The 21,991-nt window shown below is 43.1% G+C and overlaps 1 protein-coding gene across 2 annotated transcripts in view; it reads left to right on the top strand.

Moving 5' to 3' along the window:
- Nucleotides 1-856: 856 nt before the first annotated feature.
- Nucleotides 857-21,991, top strand: part of CPT1B (carnitine palmitoyltransferase 1B) — an 84,361-nt gene continuing 63,226 nt past the window's right edge. Inside the window, exons 1-2 of one of the 2 annotated variants that reach the window (XM_077473030.1) lie at nucleotides 857-1,016; nucleotides 18,657-18,805. In XM_077473030.1, the coding sequence (XP_077329156.1) occupies nucleotides 18,665-18,805 (141 nt within the window). In that variant the 5' untranslated portion in view covers nucleotides 857-1,016; nucleotides 18,657-18,664. The remainder of the gene's footprint in view (nucleotides 1,017-18,656; nucleotides 18,806-21,991) is intronic. The other variant, XM_077473031.1, reaches the window with a different exon arrangement.

The raw sequence follows: 21,991 nt of genomic DNA on the forward strand, positions 1-21,991 counted from the left end.
ATCATGTGATTACAAAGTTGCATGACTGAGAAATTGTCATTCAAAGTGCGACAGTATCCGGTATTGAAGTGGTTAAAGTTTTCAGACAAAAGCCCCGTACACACGAGAGGACTTATGTCCGACAGACTTCCGAAGGAGTTCCGTCGGAGTTCTGCTGGAATTCCGACGGAGTTCTCACAGACTTTTCGGCTGAGCGGACTTGGCCACACACGATCACACTAAACTCCGACGGATTCGAACGTGATGACGTACGACTCGGCTCGAATAAGGAAGTTCATAGCCAGTAGCCAATAGCTGCCCTAGCGTCGGTTTTAGTCCGTCGGAGTAGCATACACACGAGCGGATTTTTCGAAGGGGACCGGGTCCGGCGGAGTTCCTTCGGAAAAATATGAAGCATGTTCCATATTCTAAAGTCCTTCGGACTTTGGCGAGTCAAAAGTCCGTTGCAGCCCACACACGATCGGATAGTCTGACAGACTCAGTCCTTCGGACTTTGGATGTTGAAAAGTCCGCTCGTGTGTACGGGGAAAAAGAAAGCCTAGCCTGCTACTATTTTAGGATAACAATAAATGCAAAGGCTGTTTAATATGTATTTTTCCAAACCTTGTTTTGTGTTGTGAGCTCTAAATCCATAAACTTCCTTTCCGCAAGGGATTCTATATATGGTTATCAGATAAAACATTTCAGAAATGTATACCATAAACAATCTGTGTTTTATAATGTAGCTGCCTAGTTTCTTCCTTTAGTAACAGTGAGTATGTATGTGCCTGATTTCAGCAGGAACATCTCAGCTCTGTGTTGTTGGGTCTCAGGTTACACGGACTGGGTTTTGGCTGCAACCTAGAAAATGACATATACACACACACACACACACACACACACACACACACACACACACACTCACATACACACAGGGTGCTTGAAGGACATAGAGAGGACAGACGGCAGCAGCTGCAGTTCTGTATGCTTGTACGTAGAACTGGAAGATCTTTGGAACAAAAAAAATTAAAACACAGGTAAAGTTTCTATAATCTTAAGAAGTGCACTTGTACTTTTTGTTGCTTTGTTTAAAAACACTTTATATGCTATCTTGTGACATTACTTTGAACATCAGTTTATGTATGCAAACATTGTGGAGTACCTGTTATACATAGCTGTTTATAATATTGCACCTGCTTAGGAGTATGTTGGCGACTTCTGTTTGTCTTGTGAACATATAATCCATTTTGTGACAGTGGTGTCCTTGGCCTGTGCATTGTCTTTCAGCTGACCTTTAAGGCCGGTTTACACTTGTATGATGTGAGAACCCTGCTAATCAACTGCGGGTTCCCGCATCGCACGGCAGTTCACACTGCCATATGCGAACTGCTGGGGAGTGTCATTATATGTTAACGACACCCCCATTCCAGCTTGCATATCGCACTGCGAACTGACAGATCGGACATGAATCGGATCGCATATGCGTGAACACACATGCGATCCAATTCTGGTCCGACCTGAAAAAAGGGTCCTGTGCATGTTTGCACCGAATGCGGTGCGATGTCAGCCATACTATCTGTATGGCTGACATCGCACCCGCACAGACATCGCATGTAATGTGAACACCAGTTCATGCGATGTCTGGCATTGCAATAATGTGAACCTGGGCTTAAGAGACATTATCTGGAGCCATGGTACAGTATTGAAATGTATTGTGTGTGTGTATATATATATATATATATATATATTGAAGGTCAAATGGCTAAATGCACAGCTAAAAACATACAATATACAGTATGTGAACGCTATTCCCTGCTAAAGACGTTCTAACTTTTTCCTGCCAGTCATGTGATGGTGAGATCCTGCCAGACTGCATCACCAGGTTGGTCACATTTCTGTACTGCAGTTAAGGTGATTGTAAGTGATCACCTTGTAAAACAACTCATTCAGTTTAACATAGAAATGAAAGGCAAAACATGTGTACCGTATTTATCGGCGTATAACCCCAAGTTTAGGAGGGAATTTTAAGGAAAAAAACTTTTAGGAGGGAAATTTAAGGAAAAAAAACTTACATTTAAATGCCCATCAATGCAGCCTTATCAGTGTCCATCTGAAGCCTTGTCAGTGTCATTTGCAGCCTTGTCATGCAGCCTGTCCATCATTGCAGCCTTGTCATGCAGCCTGTCCATCATTGCAGCCTTGTCATGCAGCCTGTCCATCATTGCAGCCTTGTCATGCAGCCTGTCCATCATTGCAGCCTTGTCATGCAGCCTGTCCGTCATTGCAGCCTTGTGCATCGTTGTCCCCTCAGTGATAATGTCAGCTTTTATTTTTAAAAATGGTGCCGCCGAGATACACAGGACAGTTCTCGGTAGTTCTCGGCGGCTTTCGGCCGCCCTTTGGCCGTACTCGGCGGCTTTCGGACGCATTCGGCGGCCTTCGGCCATACTCGGTGGCTTTCGGCCGCTCTCTGCCCTTCTCGGCGGTTTGCCAAAAGCCGCCGAGAAGGGCTGAAGGCTGCTGAAAGCCGCCCAGAGCCCAAAAATCGCTCAGAAATTGCTAAGGATCTGCGTATAACACGCACCCGCGATTTTCCCCTGATTTTAAGAGGAAAAAAGTGCATGTTATATGTCGATAAATACGGTATATATAAAGAAAAAGATATAGAGCTAGGGGAGGAAATGCAGCAACTTACCAGTGAATGGATGTGCAGAGATTGGGGGGTGTCAGAACAAATCTGATAATCTGATTGAGTTCCAAGTACAGCTAGAGAACTGACCATGTTGTGTTCTCCTGCCTAATGTGGTCAGTTTTTAAAAGTAAAGCAGAGGCACTTGCAGGAACTCCAGGGATTTCACACAAAGAAAGCCATACACAGAGAACCAGATACTTTTTCATACAAGTACATGGTAAAGCAGGCAAATATCGGGAATATGAAATGTTGGCTTTAAATTTTTTCATGTGGAACTCCAGCCAAAACTTTGCATCTGGTTTTGTGTAATGTAATATCTGCCAAGTTCTATTTCTCCTCTCTGTCCTTTATTAGTAAGATTTCCCCTTACGTGTCCTTCTGGTAAGGTAAAGCTAACACAGCTGATAAGGTACAGCTAAAGTTGTCCCTAGAACAGGTCTAGAGGGGAAATCTTCTGATGAGGATGTGTGTTCTTATAACTGCCACTGCTGACCAATATCTTCAGTTTAGGGAAAATTCCTCTTACTTCCTGTTTTGCTTCCAGAATAGGAAATGAGTAATGCCGCGTACACACGATCAGACTTTTCAACATCAAAAGTCTGACGGAATGATTCCGGCAGACTATTCGATCGTGTGTGGGCTGCAGCGGACTTTTGATTTGCAAAAGTCTGACAGACTTTAGAAATGGAACATGTTTCAAATTTTTCCACCAGAACTCCGCCGGACCCAGTTCCTACCGAGAAATCCGCTTGTGTGTGTGCTAGTCCGACGGACAAAAACCGATGCGAGGGCAGCTATTGGCTACTGGCTATGAACTTCCTTATTCTAGTCTGGTCGTACGTCATCACATTCGAATCTGTCGGACTTTGGTGTGATTGTGTGTGGCCAAGTCCGTTCATTCGGAAAGTCCGTCAGAACTCCATCAGAACTCCGTCAGAACTCCGTCGAAAGTCTGTCGGACCTAAGTCTGGTCATGTGTACGCGGCATAAGGGCCTGTCAGGGGCATCATAATTTACTGATGTTTACTCAGGAACTTGTTGCTGACTAAAAACACTGTGTAAAGACCCTGAGTAATGTTGAATATAGACATGTAATAGTTCGTAAGCATATAGATGAGTAAAACTCGTCTTCATCGCTGCATTCAAATGTTAAATTTTCTATTTTTGTTTTACGGCTCTGTACTCATCGCTGTTTTACTGAACTTTACTCAGCTGTTTGCATTGTTCCACAGACAAGAATGCATCTAATTTCAAATCGGTAAAAAAATTGGTGTTTTTTACTCCTGTGTGCAAGAGGCCTAAGGCCTCACTCACTGGGGTGTACCTATGCCTTCATCCGTGTGAAGTGACGTCTTTGCCCAAACAGGATGCACAGGTGTTCGGTGCAGGCAGTCCCATTCAAGTCTATTGAGAAGCAGCAGCTGCATGGACACAGCCGCTAGTCCCAATTTGACTGGCTTGTGGGTGCACATCCCTGGATGTACACAGTTGCCCTGTTATCTGCAAACATTTTTTAGAAAATTCCTCTTTTCAGCAGTATAGCTTAGGAAGTATGTCAAAAAAGCAAGGATTTACCAAGTGAAGTTTACCAAAATCCTTGAACTTAGTAGAGCTGACCTGAAAAATCTCTTTTTTAAATCGTCAGCATAGGTGAGCTATGTTTTAAATCAGAATTCTAGCCGACATAGTTGCAAAAAAATCCCTTTTGCCAAGAAACCTAACCTATACCTCCCAATTTTCTCTTGTTTAGAACCCAAACCATCTGTCCCTCTTTCCTTCTCAAATGTCTCTTTTTGCTTAAAAGCATAGATTACTATAATGCTTCCTGAATAAGAGCATCAGAGCCAGCAGAGGTAGCATGAAGAGCTCTAGAATTCCCTGGTAGAGGGCTGCGCTGACTTTGGACCTGATAAAACACAGTGGACCAACACCAGCAGATGACATGGCTCCCCAAACCATCACGGACTGTGGAAAAGTTTGCATTTCATTTGGAAATCAAGGTCCAAAGTCAGCGCAGCCCTCTACCAGAAAATTTTAGTGCACTTCTTGCTTCCCTCTGCTGACCTGATTTATGGAGATGCTGATTTCATTTTCCAGCAGGACTTGGCACCTGCCCACACTGCCAAAACGACCAATACTTGGTTTAATTATCATGGTATCACTGTGCTTGATTGGCCAACAAACTTGTCTGACCTACACCCCATAAAGAATCTGTGGAGTATTGTCAACCGGAGAGGACATATGCAAAAGCATCCAGTGGCTGATACCTATCCCACTAATTCTGACACCACTAACTGCAGACGAGCTAAAGGCTGCTATCAAAGCAACCTGGGCTTCCATAATAGCTCAGCAGTGCCACATTCTGATCGCTTTCAATGCCACGCCGCATTGCTGCAGTACAGTGCATCCACAAAGTATTCACAGCGCTTCACTTTTTACACATCTTGTTATGTTACAGCCTCATTCCTAAATGGATTAAATTCATTATTTTCATCAAAATTGTACAAAACAATACCCCTTAATGACAACGTGAAAGAAGTTTGTTTGAAACCTTTGCAAACTTATTAAAAATAAAAAAAACAATAAAATCACCTGTACATAACTATTCATAGCCTTTGCTCAATACTTTGCTGAAGCACCTTTGGCACCAATTACAGCCTCAAGTCTTTTTGCGTATGATGCTACAAGCTTGGCACACCTATTGTTGGTCAGTTTCTCCCATTCTTCTTTGCAGGATCTCTCAAGCTCCATCAGGTTGGATGGGGAGTGTCGGTGCACAGCAATTTTCAGATCTCTCTAGAGATGTTTAGTTGGGTTCAAGTCTGGGCTCTGGCTGGGCCACTTAACGACATTCACAGAGTTGTCCCATAGCCACTCCTTTGTTATCTTGGCTCGGTACTTAGGGTTGTTGTCCTGTCGGAAGATGTACCTTCCCCCCAGTCTAAGGTCCTAGAGCGCTCTGGAGCAGGTTTTCATCAAGGATATCTCTGTACATTGCTGCATTCATCTTTTCCTCGATCCTGACTAGAGGTCGACCGATATGGGTTTTTCTCTGGCCGATGCCGATATTTAGAAATAACGGCGGCCGATATATGAAGCCATTTTTTTTATGGGCCGATATGTTAGGCCGATTTTTTTTTTCTCCTTTTTTTTTCCCCCTTCATCTCATGAAATCTTACAGACACCTTTCCCACTGGGGTGTTTTTCAAGCGCTTTTGGGCTAAAAATAGCGCCTGTAAAGTGCCTGCAAAACTTCTCCCCTGCAGTCTGTGTGAAAGACAAAGTGCTTTCACACTGAGGCGATGTGCTGGCAGGATGTTAAAAAAAGTCCTGCAAGCAGCACCTTTGGAGTGGTGTTTACCGCTCCTCCACCACTCCTGCCCATTGATATGAATGGGCACCACTGCCGAAGCGCATGCAGTGGCAGCGGCGCTTCACGGGAGCATTTAACCTCTTCCTCGGCCACTAGCTGGGTTATATGCACCCCACTAGCAGCATTTTACCGTCAACGCCTGCCCGCTCAAGTGTGAAAGCAGCCTTAATAAGTAATACAGAAAATTTCTTACATTTAAACATTTATTAAACAAAACAAACCTCCAATCAGTTTACTTGTATGTATCCTTTAGATTAAAAAAAACAAAAAAACAATATATTAAATAAAAACAGGTAATCAAAATTTTACTAACTTTACTGTTTTTTTTTTTTTTTTTAAATCATTAGTGTATTTTTTTCTGAAAAAATTGTGTTTGAAAGACCTCTGCGCAAATGCCGTGTGACATAAAATATTGCAACAACCGTTATTTTATTCCCTAGGATCTCTGCTAAAAAAATATATATATAATTTTTGGGTGTTCCATGTGATTTTTTGGCAGAAAATACAGGATTTTTACTTGTAAGCAACAAGTGTCAGAAAAGAGTTAGGGCCGGTTCACACTGCAGGCGAGGCGAGGTGACTCCGACTTGCCTCGCCACGACCTGCCGCGGCCTCATCGGCGACTTGCAAATGACTTCTGTATAGAAGTCAATGCAAGTCGCCCCGAGGTCGCCCAAAAGTAGTACAGGAACCTTTTTTCTGAGTCGGAGCGACTCGAGTCGCTCCTCTCAGAACGGTTCCATTGTACAGAACGGGGGCGACTTGCGAGAGCGAGGCGAGTCGTGTCGCCTTGCATCCATTCACACAGGAGCAACTTTGGATCCGACTTGAAGTCGTCCCAAGTTGCCTCAAGTCGCGCAACATGATAAAATCAATGTAAGTGAATGAGAGCCGTCTTAGGGGGCCGGTTCACACAGCGAGGCGAGGCGAGGCGACACGGCTCGCCTCGCCTCGCCTCGCTCCCGCAAGTCGCCCCCATTCAGTACTATGGAACCGTTCTGAGAGGAGCGACTCGAGTCGCTCCGACTCAGAAAAAAGGTTCCTGTACTACTTCGGGGCGACTTCGGGGGCGACTTGCATTGACTTCTATACAGAAGTCCTCTGCAAGTCGCCGCTGAGCTCCCCGCAGGTCGCGGCGAGGTAAGTCGGAGACGCCTCGCCGCGCCTCGCTGTGTGAACCGGCCCTTAATGTACACTACTGAAGTCGCTCCGACTTTAGAAAAGGTTCCTGTACTACTTCAATCCGACTTCTAGGCAACTTGTACCCATTGATTTCAATAGAAGTTGCCTCCAAGTCTGATCCCCTGTCTTAACTGAAGCAACTTTCCAGGAAGTAAAAATAGTTTCCTAGGCAAACCCCTCCCTCCCACAGAGCTGATTATTATGTGATTGGCCACTGGTAAAGTCTCCTCTCCTGGAAGCAACTTCAAGTTGCCTTGTAAGTTGCCTCAAGTCGTGCTGTGATTCCTACTCAAGTCGTGTCCAAGTTGCCTCCCAAAGTCTCGCTCAAAGTCGTGTTGCCCCTGTGTGAACGGACCCTCAGTCTTTAAATGGTTAAACTGAGAACTCCTACACATAGTTTATTCAGAAATGTAAACATTGTATCTCTTTGCTCTTTTCTTGGCAGACTGCAAGACTCAGGAAACTTGCATTGACTTCTACTACAGACGTCATTTGAAAGTCGTGCTGTACTTATAATCAGCCTTTTTATCAGCACAATCGGCCGATGCCGTTTAATTAAAAAAGGGCAAATATCGGCCGATATATCGGATGGCTGATATATTGGTTGACCTCTAATTTTGACTCATCTCCCAGTTCCTGATGCTGAAAAGCATCCCCATAGCATGATGTTGCCACCACTATGCTTCACTGTAGGCATGGTATCAGCCAGACCATGAGTGGTGCCTGCTTTCCTCCAGATTTGACCCTTGCCATTCAGGCCAAAGAGTTCAATCTTTGTTTCATCAGACCAGAGAATTTTATTTCTCATGGTCTGAGAGTGCCTTTTGGCAAACTCCAGGCGGGCTGTCATGTGCCTATTACTGAGGAGTGGTTTCCATCTGGCCACTCTACCATACAGGCCTGATTGGTGGAGTGCTGCAAAGATGGTTGTTCCTCTGGAAGATTCTCCTCTCTCCACAGAGAAATGCTGAAGCCCTGTCAGAATAACCATTGGGTTCCTAGTCACCTCCATGACTAAGGACCTTCTCCCCCGATCGCACAGTTTGGGCGGGCAGCCCACTCTAGAATAGTCCTAGTGGTTTAGGGATGATGGAGGCCACTGTGCTCATTGGAACCTTCAATGCTGCAGAAATTTTTCTGTACCCTTCCCCACAATCCTGTCTTGGAGGTCTACAGACAATTCCTTGAACTTCATGGCTTGGTTTGTGCTCTGACATGCACTTGTTAACTGCGGGACCTTATAGACAGGTTTGCCTTTCCAACATGCCAAATCAACTGAATTTACCACAGTTGGACTCCAATAAACTTGTAGAAACATTCCAAGGATGATCAGTGGAAAAAGGATGCACCTGAGCTCAATTTTGAATGCCGAGGCAAAGGCTGTGAATACTTACTGTATGTACATAGGATTTTTTTTATTTTTAATAAATTTGCAAAGATTTCAAACAAACTTCTTTCACATTGTCATTATAGGATATTGTTTGTAGAATTTTGAGGAAAATAATGAATTTAATCCATTTTAGGCTGTAACATAACAAAATATGGAAAAAGCGAAGCTCTGTGAATACTTTCCGGATGCACTGTAATTCGTGCAAGGAAAGGAGCCCTCACTGAGTATTGGTATAGTGCATACTATACTGTACATGGACATACTTTTCAGTAAGCCAACATTTCTGTATTAAAAATCCTTTTTTTTATTGGTCTTATGTAATATTCTAATTTTGTGAGATACTGAATTTTGGGTTTTTACTAGCTGTAAGCCATAATCATCAAAGTAAAAAAAAGAAATTCTTAAAATATTTCACTCTGTGTGTAACACAGCTATATAAAATATACGAGTTTCACTTTTTGAATTGAATTAGTAAAAAAAAATACCTTTATGATAGTATTCAAATTTTTTTAGATGCACCTGTATATTCCTAATTTCTTAAACTCCAATCCTCTGCCCTGCCCTTTTTTCTTCACCTGTTTTTTTGCGCCTGAGGTCCCTAGCTCTTCTCTTTTGCTGTTCCCTAACCTTTCACACACTTGGGCTATATCCAACTCTCCTCCGTGGATATAAACTTACAAGTTGTGTTGCTGCTGCAAGGGAATGTGTGAGGAGCAGAGAAGTACATAGGGAACATGTTAACCAGAGGAGACATTTATTCAAGAGCTTGTAACTTAGCTAGACATAGTTCATTTGGTTAAAGCCGGGGTTATTTGGAAACTTTTCTGTATTCAAGAAGATTCTGTAAAAAAACATATCCCGTCATAATAAGATCATATCAATCATATTGCTGTGGGCATAGTGGGAGACATTTTTTTTTATAACCTATCTTGTAGACATGTACCGTATATTTCACTCCATAAGATGCACATGACCATAAGATCCACCTAGGTTTTAGAGAAGGAAAACAAGAAAAAAAAATATTCTGAACCAAATGGTGTACTTAAATATTTTGTAGTGCCCATGAAATGCAGCCTGACCATTGCCATAAATGCAGCCAGACCATTGCCATAAATGCAGCCAGACCATTGCCATAAACACAGACTGACCATTGCCATAAACGCAGACTAACCATTGCCATAAATGCAGCCAGACCATTGCCATAAACGCAGACTGACCATTGCCATAAATGCAGCCAGACCATTGCCATAAACGCAGCCCGACCATTGCCATAAACGCAGACTAACCAATAATGCAGACTGACCATTGCCAATAACGAAGCGTGACCATTGGCAATAATGCAGAGTGACCATTGTCAATAATGCAGTGACCATTGCCAATAATGCATTCTGACCAATAATGCAGAGTGACCATTGCCAATAATGCATTCTGACCAATAATGCAGAGTGACCATTGCCAATAATGCATTCTGACCAATAATGCAGAGTGACCATTGCCAATAATGCAGACTGACCAATAATGCAGAGTGACCATTGCCACAAACACGTCCTTACCTGATGTTATCCCATCCTGTCTCAGGAGAAATGTCAGGCAGGCCCAGCCGGGAGATCGCCTGGCACTAGGGGTGCAACGGATCAAAAAACTCACGGTTGGGATCATTCCTCGGATCAGAGTCAAAGATCAGATCATTTTTCGGATAAGCAAATAAAAAAAAAGAATCTCCCCACTGTAATATCCACAATCTCCCCACTGTAATATCCACAATCACCCCACTGTAACATCCACAATCTCTCCACTGTAATATCCACAGACATCTTCCTCCACTCTAATATCCACAGACATCTTCCCCCACTCTAATATCCACAGACATCTCCTCACTGTATACAGTATAGGAAGACTAGTGTTTAGATAAACTGGCCAGATCAGATCCACGAGCAGTTGAGAGGTGATGATGTCAGCGTGCAGCTCACTGCCGCTGTAACGATATATTCGGCGACCCATCGCAGTTTGCTACGGAAGTGATGTTTAGTCGCCGACATCTTGCTGCATCCCACACTCATCCACAGTAAGTATACACTAAGAAGGGGGAAAGCGGACATGTTGTTACACCCACCACAGTTTTGTATTTTACATGTATTTATAACAGTAAAGTGAGTTTATATAGTGAAATACAGGACTTAGAACTTCATCTGACTAGTTAGATGTTACATTTTAAAAGCAGCGGAATCTCTGCTCATCTCACATGTTTACTAATATCACAGAAGTCCGCTGCTTTTAAAATTCAACATCTAGCCAGTCAAACAGAGTTCTAAGTACTGTATTTCACTATATAAACGCAGTTTACTGTTATAAATACGTGTAAAATGCAAAACTGCAGTGGGTGTAACAACATGTCCGCTTTCCCCCTTCTTTGTGTATCCTTACTGTGGACAGGTGTGGGGTGCAGCAAGATGGTGGTGATGGAACGTGACTTCTGTAGCAAACTGCGATGGGTCGCTGAATATGTCGTTACAATGCCGCCGAGTGTACCGAGATGGCCGCTGCTCCAGAGCTAGGCCAAAGTCGCGCCCTTTTCCCAAGGCCGAGGCAGAGGAGTAACCTATCTTGTAGACATGTACCGTATATTTCACTCCATAAGATGCACCTGACCATAAGATCCACCTAGGTTTTAGAGAAGGAAAACAAGAAAAAAAAATATTCTGAACCAAATGGTGTACTTAAATATTTTGTAGTGCCCATGAAATGCAGCCTGACCATTGCCATAAATGCAGCCAGACCATTGCCATAAATGCAGCCAGACCATTGCCATAAACACAGACTGACCATTGCCATAAACGCAGACTAACCATTGCCATAAATGCAGCCAGACCATTGCCATAAATGCAGCCCGACCCCTGAAGACGGAAGACCCCCGGAGCTGTGCAATAAAATATTTTAACCCTGTGTTGTGTTTTTTTTGTACTTTTTTTCACAGGTGAATGGGTAGGGGTACATTGTACCCCATACTCATTCACATAGGGTGGGGGGCCAGTATCCGGGGCCCCCTTATTAAAGGGGGCTCCCGGATTCCGTGAAGCCCCCCACCCGCAGACCCCGACAACCAACGGCCAGGGTTGTCGGGAAGAGGCCCTTGTCCTCATCAACATGGGGACAAGGTGCTTTGGGGTGGGGGGGCCGCGCGGTCCCCCCTTCCCCAAGGCACCCCCCCATGTTGAGGGCACGCGTCCTGGTACGGCTCAGGAGGGGGGGGGCGCCCGCTCGCCCCCCTTTCCTGGCCGGCCGGGTAGCGTGCTCGGACAAGGGTCTGTTGTGGACTTGGGGGGGACCCCCATGCCGATTTTTTTCGGCGTTGGGGTTCCCCTTTAAGTCCATTCCAGGCGGCGGGGCCAGCGACGTCTCCTTCGCGGGCCCCGCCTACCTGGAGACGCGCTCGAAATGAGCGGACTTTCCTCCGCGTGTGTGGGCGAGTCCGTTCATTTCAAAAGCAGGGCGGATTGTATGGCGGACTTAGTCCGCCGTATTAGTCCGCTCAAAAAGTGCCGTGTGTGGGCAAGTCCGTTCATTCGAAAGTATGACGGACTGTCTGTCGGATTGTCTGACGGACTTAGTTGGCCAGACAATCCGCCCGTGTGTACGCGGCCTTAATAAAGCCGTCACGGCTGTAGCATGGGGGATGTAAAAACACAGTTTTTACTACCCACCAAAAGTACAAGTGTAAACTAGGCTATATGATATTAATGAGGGGCACCTTCTGTCCAAGAGTGTTAAATGTCAGTTTTTGTGATGCCTTGTACAAATCTGCACTATTTTGTATTTTGCTCTCAGCGTTGAAGCTGCCATCATACAGCTTCTGTGGGGCCAAGGTGTGAGGGACCCAATATGCTATATTTCCCCCCACTGCTTCATTCAGGCAGCACCAACAGTAAACTTTGCAAGCATGTATTTATTACAGGTGTATAGCATTGTCAGTTTATGCAAATCCTTACATACTATTCATTAACATAACCCCCCCCCCCCCTCCTTAGGAGCTTACAATCTAAGGTTCATTCACACATACATTTTAGGGCTGAGTTAGACAGGAGCCATTAAACCTACCTATGACAGAACCGCCCCACACTCCACTTGAGTGTTTCCGTCAGTATACCGCTTCCTCCAGTCTGAATATAGATATCAGATATAGCTGCATATTGCAACCAATAACTAGACGGGACTAACTCAGCTGCAAAACTGGAACTTTTATTGAACAAACTCACACACAATATATACCCCACAGGAGAACAGTCCCCTCCTGATCATATTACCCTAACAATATAAACTGTAACCAGAAACATAATTAACATGTGCTAATTAACTAGTCACTTAAACCAGCCTAGGTGACTCAATGCCCACCCAGACAATGTTGTGATTAATCAGATATCCCCACTTAAGGTCAGACTTGCTGGCACTGATCTCACAGAGTACGCTAAACATTATCATACATTCAACATCCCCACAGTAGTTTGCTAGCATACAATAGGTGAATTAATTAGCGCAATTAACAATTCAAACTGATTTCACCCTAGCTCAGACTAGTAGTCCCAGGGCTTTCCAGATCTCATTAATCTGCTTTCTTTTCACATACATCTGTTTACTAAGTTTCAGGTTGGCAGAGACCATCATGGCTTCCTTCATTGTTAAATGTAATAATGTCCTTTTGCATTATATAATGGAACATCTTCCTAAATGCTTGCAGCTCCCTCAAATTCCAGGGTCCATATTCGTTCGATAGGCAAGAGGCTAGCATTCAATAGCCTCTGTCACACTACCAATATGTCTTTGGGGTGTACCCAGAGAAAACCCACAGAAGCACAGAGAGAACATGCAAATGCCATGCAGATCATGTCCTGGCTGGGATTTTAGGTTAGAACTATAGGGAAAACATTTTTTTTCATTTTGGATAGCATAAGGAAAGGTTATTTATAATCCCTGTCAATTGTTTATTATTTTGCCGTCTATGTCCTTTTGGGAAGCTTTGCTTTCACTTCCTGTCCCATAGCCAAAGCAGGAAAAGAGATGAAATCCCTGCAAATTAGGGGAGTCCCTGCCCCCCCCCCCCCAGGTCATCAGAGCTAGTGTTCCCGTTGGAAGATTTTTCCTCTATTACTATTCAAGAGACAACCCAAAATTTGGGATTTTATTTTACCTTCACTGATAATGGTAAACAAGACAAATAGAGAGGGGGAATCTCCCTAAGCCCTTGTACACACGGTCGGAGAATCTGTCGGAATTAGTCTTATCGGACCGTGTCGTCAGATAATCCGACTGTGTGTGGTATGCATCGGACTGATTCAGTCCAAATCTCCGTCCGACCCAATTTTCCAACATGTTGGAAATATTTCCCGACCAACTGGGCCGGACGGACCTAATCCGATCATGTGTAGAGCATTTTCATCGGACCAAGTGCCACGCATGCTCAGATCAAATTCCTACATCAAAGCTATTGGCTACTAGCCTGAATGTAGTCCCATCGTAACGAAATTACGTCATCACTTTCTGAAAGATCGGATTTTTCGCCAACTTGGCCCGACCGTGTGTATGCAACAGTTTCGGACAAGATCCGTCGGACTAAATCCGACGGGCAAAATCCGACGGATTTGGTTGGCAAAATCTCCGACCGTGTGTACGTGGGCTTACAGAGGCTCAGACAGCAATACAACCTGTGAGGGGTTCTAACCTCTCTCCACTCTGTCCAAAACTAAAAAAAAGTTTTGTCTTTAGTTATACTTTAAATCAAGGACCTGACTGCTGCAAGGTAAAAATGCTAACAACTAAGTCACTGTGCATATTTATGAATTTAGTTATTGGCCTGCAAACATTTATTTCTGCACTATGAAACAATAATTACACTGAGATTTTCTAGTCTAGTTCCAGATTTATCTAGTTTCCCCATGACTGTCTTGATAATTACTAGGTAAAGGCGCCACTTCCTGCTGGATTCAGGCTTTCATGTTCTCATTAACTGTTGCTGAGCTCCCACTTCACCCTTAATATTGTTACTGTATGATGCTTGGCAGGCAAGTCAAGCAGAACAGTATGATTTTGTACAGCTACTAGAGTTGAGTGGTTAAAACTCCTCACTGGTCATGATGTTATATTTTACCCAAGCTACCAGCTAGTGATGCTACTCCTGAATAATTTCTCCAGTTTTAGAATATCTCTTGTCGGGGAGAGAATGGATAAAATCAGAGCTGGGAGTAAGAACACCAGTAGCCATGTTAAATGACTGATTAGACTACCAAGAGGGCTATAGGTTTATTTATTTAACTTTGTAGCACTAACCCCCAAAGGAGCTGCTGGTTTTATTCGGGCTTACTGTTACCTCACCTGCTCGCCTTTTCGACTTAGGGGAGTCCCGTGGAAAGTAGCCCAAATGATGATATATCAGACACGTGGTCCTTTCTGAACATATATTTAGGGGTAACAGCAAAGAAAGACACAAGACACAATCCTTCAATAGAGGTTTAGAGGATAAGGGGGAGTTCAGACACCTAGTAATTGCGGGTTAGAGGTATTAGTCAGATCCAGAAGACTAACAGCTCCACAGACTGGATCATAGGATAGGCCCCTCTCACTTGACCTAGCAGCCGATGAGATGCTTAACAAAGTCTCTGCCACAGACTTGTTAATTGAATTTAGTGGTCTTGAGAGTAGACGCACAACAAAGTCTCTACCACAGACTTGTTAATTGAACTTAGTGGTCTTGAGAGTAGACGCACAACAAAGTCTCTACCACAGACTTGTTAACTGAACTTAGAGATTTTTGAGAGTTTTTAGGAAGAACTACCATACAGTACCAGATTCTTTCAGCCGACCCTGCGATACTGTAAGGATATTGATCCGGGTTGTGTCCTCAAACTGAGCTTCCAGGCTCCTCCAGAGACACCAACATTGCACTCGGTCCTCCCCTGGATCCTCCAGCTTTTCTTGGCTTCTCCCCGCAGGCGAGACAGCACAGGACCACCCCTGGATCAGCAGGCCCCAAGACATTCCTGGGCCCACACTCTCAGCTGCGAAGCCTCGGGCCCGAGGCGCAAGACCATGCGACAGAGACCCCAGCCCAGGAGGGCCCTGGCGTTGGGATCATGGACCCCGGAAAACAAACCCAAAAAATTGCGTTGGTACCTTAAATACCCTCTCCCAGAATGCACAACAAGGAAACCACACCCACTGAACCATTTCTGAGCAAGAGGCGGCATTCAATGCATCCAGCCTGCTGCTGTTCCACACCCACCGATGGTGACAGAGACATCTACGGTCAGGTGGGAATCAGTGCAACCCAGCTGGACTGGTACAGAAAAAAGAACTTTTAGAGATATCAGTCTGAGCCAAACTACAGCTTCAGATAATTAAATTTGAAAAAAACAATAGCATCTGCTCATCAGGAGCAGGGTGCTACACTTTTTTGTTCCGTGTACTTGTCCTAGGTCAATGACTCCATGTATTAAAGTCAGTGTGTCAGTATGACAGCCAGGCAACTAGCATTTTCAGGAGGTCAACAATAATAGCCCCCATAGAACATCTTTACTTGAATGTATAACTCCAGTTTGCATTGTTGGTACATATCTTTGCTGCAGAGCGGGTTCTGACTAAACTTTGTTTCCAGTACATTACAGCCCCATGTCTTGCATGCCGGGCAGATTTATGTACTCTTCTCCAGCAATGGATTTGTGACATCAAGTCTTAGGTACTCGCTTCCTGTTGTGGCCAGATGTGCCATTCTCTATAGTACTAACGGGCTAATGTAATGATGGAGCCACTTCAGCCAGAGCCCTTTACTATCTACCCAAACAACACAGCAGTCATTCTAGCGGCAACTCGAACTGCACAGACTTTTGGGACATGTAGTCTCTGTGTCCCTGCTGCTCCCTGCCCACCTCCATACCACAGGATGGTGACAAAATGGAACTAAATGGTCACATGACTGCAATTTTGCATTCCTAAAAAAAGGTACTTATTTTGAAATTTACCATAGAGAGGTAGTGGAGGGGACTGGAGGAAGCAATTGTTGTGATATTTGACATTCTGCTTTATAATTTACATTAACAAACTAATCCAGCAAAGGTGAAAAGTGCTTTTCTGAGCTAATGATTTAGCGTAGAAAATATTATATATATATATATATATATATATATATATATATATATATATTATGAAGGATAAGATATAATCACATACACTGTATATCTGTGTACTCCAGCAGATAAGTCCCTTTTAAGATCCAGGTTTCCTCATGCTAATCTGACATTTTTCATGTTCAATAAGGTGTAAAAGTAAAATAGGATACTTAAACCTTGATGTCATCATCTGCGTGAAAAACATAGTCATGTGTTACATTGCCAGGTTAGCTAATGACATGCTTACATTTAAATATTCTGTAATCATTGTTAGTGGTGAACTATTATGTTCCAGGGTCATTATACTCTATATTTCCTCATTCTTAGTGGTAGTGAAGGGAGACACTAGATTTGAAGTAGAACTATAGACAAAACGTTCTTTTTCATTTTGTAAGTGTAGCGGCCATAACCCGTTCCAGAACGGCCTTGACTTAATGGGCTTACCGGTTACCTTCTCCTGGCCTGCTCCTCCCCATCTAGGGGTTCCCAGAGTTGATACCCAATGACTTGTACACTGACATGGATAAAGTCCTTTCAAAAGGTTTTATTTTGCAGTAGAACTTTCACAAAACACAGTCTCTTTGGGATTAGAGGGCACGGGTGAAGAATTCAGGTACCTTGAACTGCAGGTTTAACAAAGTCTCTATTTCCACCCAGAGAGTAGCCACTGGCAGCTGGGTACTTCAAAGCTGAACAGACCTCTAGCCAGAGGTCATGGCAGTTAGCACGTTGACTCAAATTTGAACAATCAACCGAAGATAAACAGGAACCCTTTTCCGACTGTACCTGGAACGTTTTCAGCTTCCCTTGACATACTGGAAAAGTGTGGATTTGTCAATGTCCTTCCCAACTCGGTAACCAGGCACTTCTCAGGATGCCACTTGTTGGCCCTCCTCCAAAGAGTCCTCCCCCGGTCACTTGCACGAGCTGTGGTGCCCCTTCAAGATGAGAGCACACCCGGACACTCTGAATCCTCCCTCAGTTACAGCGGCTCGGACCGGCAGGTTCCGAGATCGGGAACAGACGGATCCCTACCCCAGACCAGTCGGGTCTAACAGGGGTCACTGACAGGAACATGCTGCGGGATGTCAAACACCCCGTCACCGGGACCCCTCACGGGGCTATCCCGGTCCTGGAACCAGAACAGACCACACGGGTCTCCCGAACAACTCCGGAACCCCGAACAGGTGACCCACACCTGCTTAAGTAGCCCCTCCCAGACTCCTCAGCGGGTTCGGCAGTCCCGCTGATAGGCTCAGGGAGGACCATACCCAAACATCCAACCAAGCCTGGTTCTCGTCTATCATGTGTACCTCACCGCTCATATGACCAGGCAGAACATCAGTCATGGCCTGGCCAGACTGGTGTAAAGGTCTACCTACACAATTAACCCTCAGTACTGTAAGGTCATGAGGCAAAAAGTAAATTTACAAAGAGTGTGACATTTGGTCCCAAATATCATCTGCTACATAAGGAGTAAGGGAGGGTTATAACCCGTCAGATTTTTTTTCACCGTCTGTGTCCCATTGGGGAGGTTTACCTTCACTCCTTGTCCCATAACGGAACAGGAAGTGAGAGGAAATCCCTGCAAACTAAGATTTTCTTTTACTTTCACTTTCAATGATAATGGTAAACAGGATAAATAGAGTGAGAGAATTTCCTAGGGGCACAGACAGTGATAAAAGCTGTCAAGGGCTCTAATCCCTCTCCACTCTATCCAAAACAAAAAAAAAAGTTTTGCCTTTAGTTATACTTTAGCTCTGTTGTTTAACTGGGAAATCATTGCCATAGACTGGGATGTGTGACAGATGTATCTGATTATGATAACCATTCAGTAGCACGTTTGCAGCCTTTGCTAAAGTAACTCATGCAACTCTTTCTCTGAAGAAGACAAGATGGCAGAAGCTCACCAGGCTGTGGCCTTCCAGTTTACTGTGACTCCTGATGGTATAGATCTACAGCTGGGACGTGATGCTCTCCGACACCTCTACCTGTCTGGACTGATTGCCTGTAGGAAACGACTCATCACTCTTAAGGTGAGTGATCTATGTCATATATATCTGGAAATGTGATAAAGCAAACGGCAGTAGTAAGTAGCTAAAATATGTATATGCTGCAATTCTGGATGTAAAATCACCAAAACTGTTGCATTACCACAACACTTTATAGTTTTTGTGGCAGTTTTGCATACAGTACATAGTGTATTTGGCTGCACGGATTTCTTTAGGATTGGACAGAGAGACTCTAAAGACTATCATTAACCACTTCAGCCCCACTTCCTGGCCGGGCCATATTTTTTGCGATACGCATTGCATTGATTTAACTGACCCAAACAAAATTGATGTCCTTTTTTTCCCCACAAATAGAGCTTTTGGCGGCATTTAATTACCTCTGCAGTTTTTATTTTTTGCAATATAAACAAAAATAAGCCACAATTTTGAAAAAAAAAAAGGTTTACTTTGCAATAAGTGTATATTGATTACGCAAAAGTTATTGCAGCTACAAAATAGGAGATAGATTCATGGCATTTTTATTATTTTTATTTTTTCACTAGTGCAACATTGCGGTGGACAGATCAGACACCTAATTGACACTTTTTTGGGAACCAGTGACATTATTACAGTAATCAGTGCTAAACATATGTACTATTATTGTATTAATGACACTGGCAGGGAAGGGGTTAACATCAGGGACGATCAAGGGGTTAAATATTACTGTATGGGGCACTGGGGAAACACACAGATCTGCCTTCATGATTATCAGAAAGACAGGATCTGTGTGACCTGTCAGAACGGAGATCTACCTTGTTTACAACTCACCGCTGTTCTGTCACTGTGGGAAACACTGACTGGCCAATGGGAGCGCGTCTGCGGCTCCGGCGGTGTACACAACCACAAAAGCGTGATCCTGAGCCGGTGTACAGCTACAGCAATTCACGGGATCATGCCACCTTGCCTCAGTATAAAGACGAAGGCTGGTCGACAAGTGATTAAAATGGAACTTATGACAGTTTATTTCAGCTTGAGTTCTATGAAAGTCACTATACACTTGCAGCTGCTGGGCTGCATAATCTGCAAGCAGGTTTAAATTCTTTTCACTTGATTTTGTGCAAACTAGGTTTTTTTTCATTTTGGTTTATTATTTTTAATTTGTTAATCTAATGCCTGTAGCTATTTTGACTACTTATATAAAATATTTATTTTACAAATAAAAATTTAATACAGGGTGTATTAATAACATAATATTCCCAAAGCATTATGTCTTTCTAAGGAGAAGACAGCAGAAGCTGTTTGTCTTCAGGCCGTCTCACCCCCGATTAAAACTTGGTATGAGCTGTCTGTTCATAGTATGAAAAGAAAAAAAAACCTTGGGAAGTGGGACTTTGAAAGTGACCAATACACCAAGTAATGTAAAAAAATATATAATTGTATAAATCTAAGCATGATAACAATTTTCACACTGGACATAAAGTATAAAATACAGTTGATACATATACAGACATTGCTTTCATCTCTGAAGAACTGACGTTTCTGGCTCAATGGCTTTCTTCAGGGGTTATTAACGAATAGAGTGTAAATGTCTATTGAAGAAGCATATACATCATTAAATAAATAGTAAACACAGGTTGAGACAAAAAAACTGCAGGCAAATGTTGATAAGAGTGTCAAATATATACCAATAGTATAAATTGTTTGCATAAAGAATAAAAGGGGAGGAGAGACCTAGAGGTGCCCCTACAAGAAAAACAGGGAGTAGACAAGTAGGGGATGAGTCACTGACTAATTCAATTGTATATATACATTTCAGCTTGAGCTATTGAGCTCTGAAGCTAAGCTTTTCCCCTCAAAGCAGGTATTACTAGTCCAGAAACTTGGGAAAAATAGCTATGCAATGTTTCATATTTAGTGGACCAACAGAATAAGAAAACATTATATGTTTTTGTCCTAACCATACAAAAGAAATCTGTACAAAACCACTACAACATGTCCTTTAACCACTTGCTTACTGGGCACTTAAACCCCCCTCAGTCCCAGACCAATTTTCAGCTTTCAGTTCTCTCACATTTTGAATGACAATTACTCAGTCATGCAACACTGTAACCAAATGATTTTTTTGTCCTTTTCTTCATACCAATAGAGCTTTCTTTTGGTGGTATTTGATCACCTCTCAGTTTTTTATTTTCTGCGCTATAAATGAAAAAAGACCGAAAATTTTGAAAAAAAATGAATTTTTCTTCGTTTCTGTGACAAAATTTAGCAAATTAGCAATTTTTCTTCATAAATTTTGGCCACAATTTATACTACTACACATCTTTGGTAAAAATAACCCAAATTTTTGCATATTATATGATCTGTGTGAAATTTATAGAGTCTACAAGCTATGGTGCAAATCATAAAGATTTGCAAAAAAAGATCACATCTGATGTACTAAGGCCTATCTCCATTCTTGAGACCCTAACAAGCCAGGAAAGTACAAATGCCCCCCAAATGACCCCTTTTTGGAAAGTAGACATTCCAATGTATTTAGTAAGAGGCATGGTGAGTTATTTTAAGTTGTCATTTTTTCCCACAATTCTTTGCAAAATTAAGATTTTTTATTTTTTTTTCCACAAAATTTTCATTGTAATAGCTTATTTCTCCCACACAGAATGTGCATACCACAAATAACACCCCAAAATACATTCTCCTACTCCTCCTGAGTATAACGATACCACATGTGTGAGACTTTCGCACAGCCTGACCACATACAGAGGCCTAATTTTGAAGTAGCACCTTCAGGCATTCTAGGAGCATAAATTACACATTTCATTTCTCAACCACCTATTACAGTTTTGAAGGCCCTGGAACACCAGGGCAATGGAAACGTCCAGAAAATGACCCCATTTTGGAAAGCTAACACCCCAACGTATAATATATGAGGCATAATGAGTCTTTTCAATGGTTCATTTTTTTCCAGAAGTTTTCGGAAAATGTGGAAAAAAATTAAAACGCATTTTTTTTTACACAAAGTTGTCCGTTTATAAGATATTTCCAACACATAGCATTAACATAGCAAAAATAGCACCCCAAAATACATTCTCCTACTCCTCCTGAGTATAACGATACCACATGTGTGAGACTTTTACACAGCCTGGCCACATACAGAGGCGCAACATGCAAGAAACACCGTCGGCGTTCCAGGGACACATAGCCTGCACCCCCAAATACATTATGCTGAGCAAA

Source organism: Lithobates pipiens, unplaced genomic scaffold (assembly GCF_037356315.1).
Source record: "Lithobates pipiens isolate NorthernLeopardFrog02 unplaced genomic scaffold, aLitPip1_a1.2 Scaffold_8, whole genome shotgun sequence".
Lineage (NCBI taxonomy): Eukaryota > Metazoa > Chordata > Amphibia > Anura > Ranidae > Lithobates > Lithobates pipiens.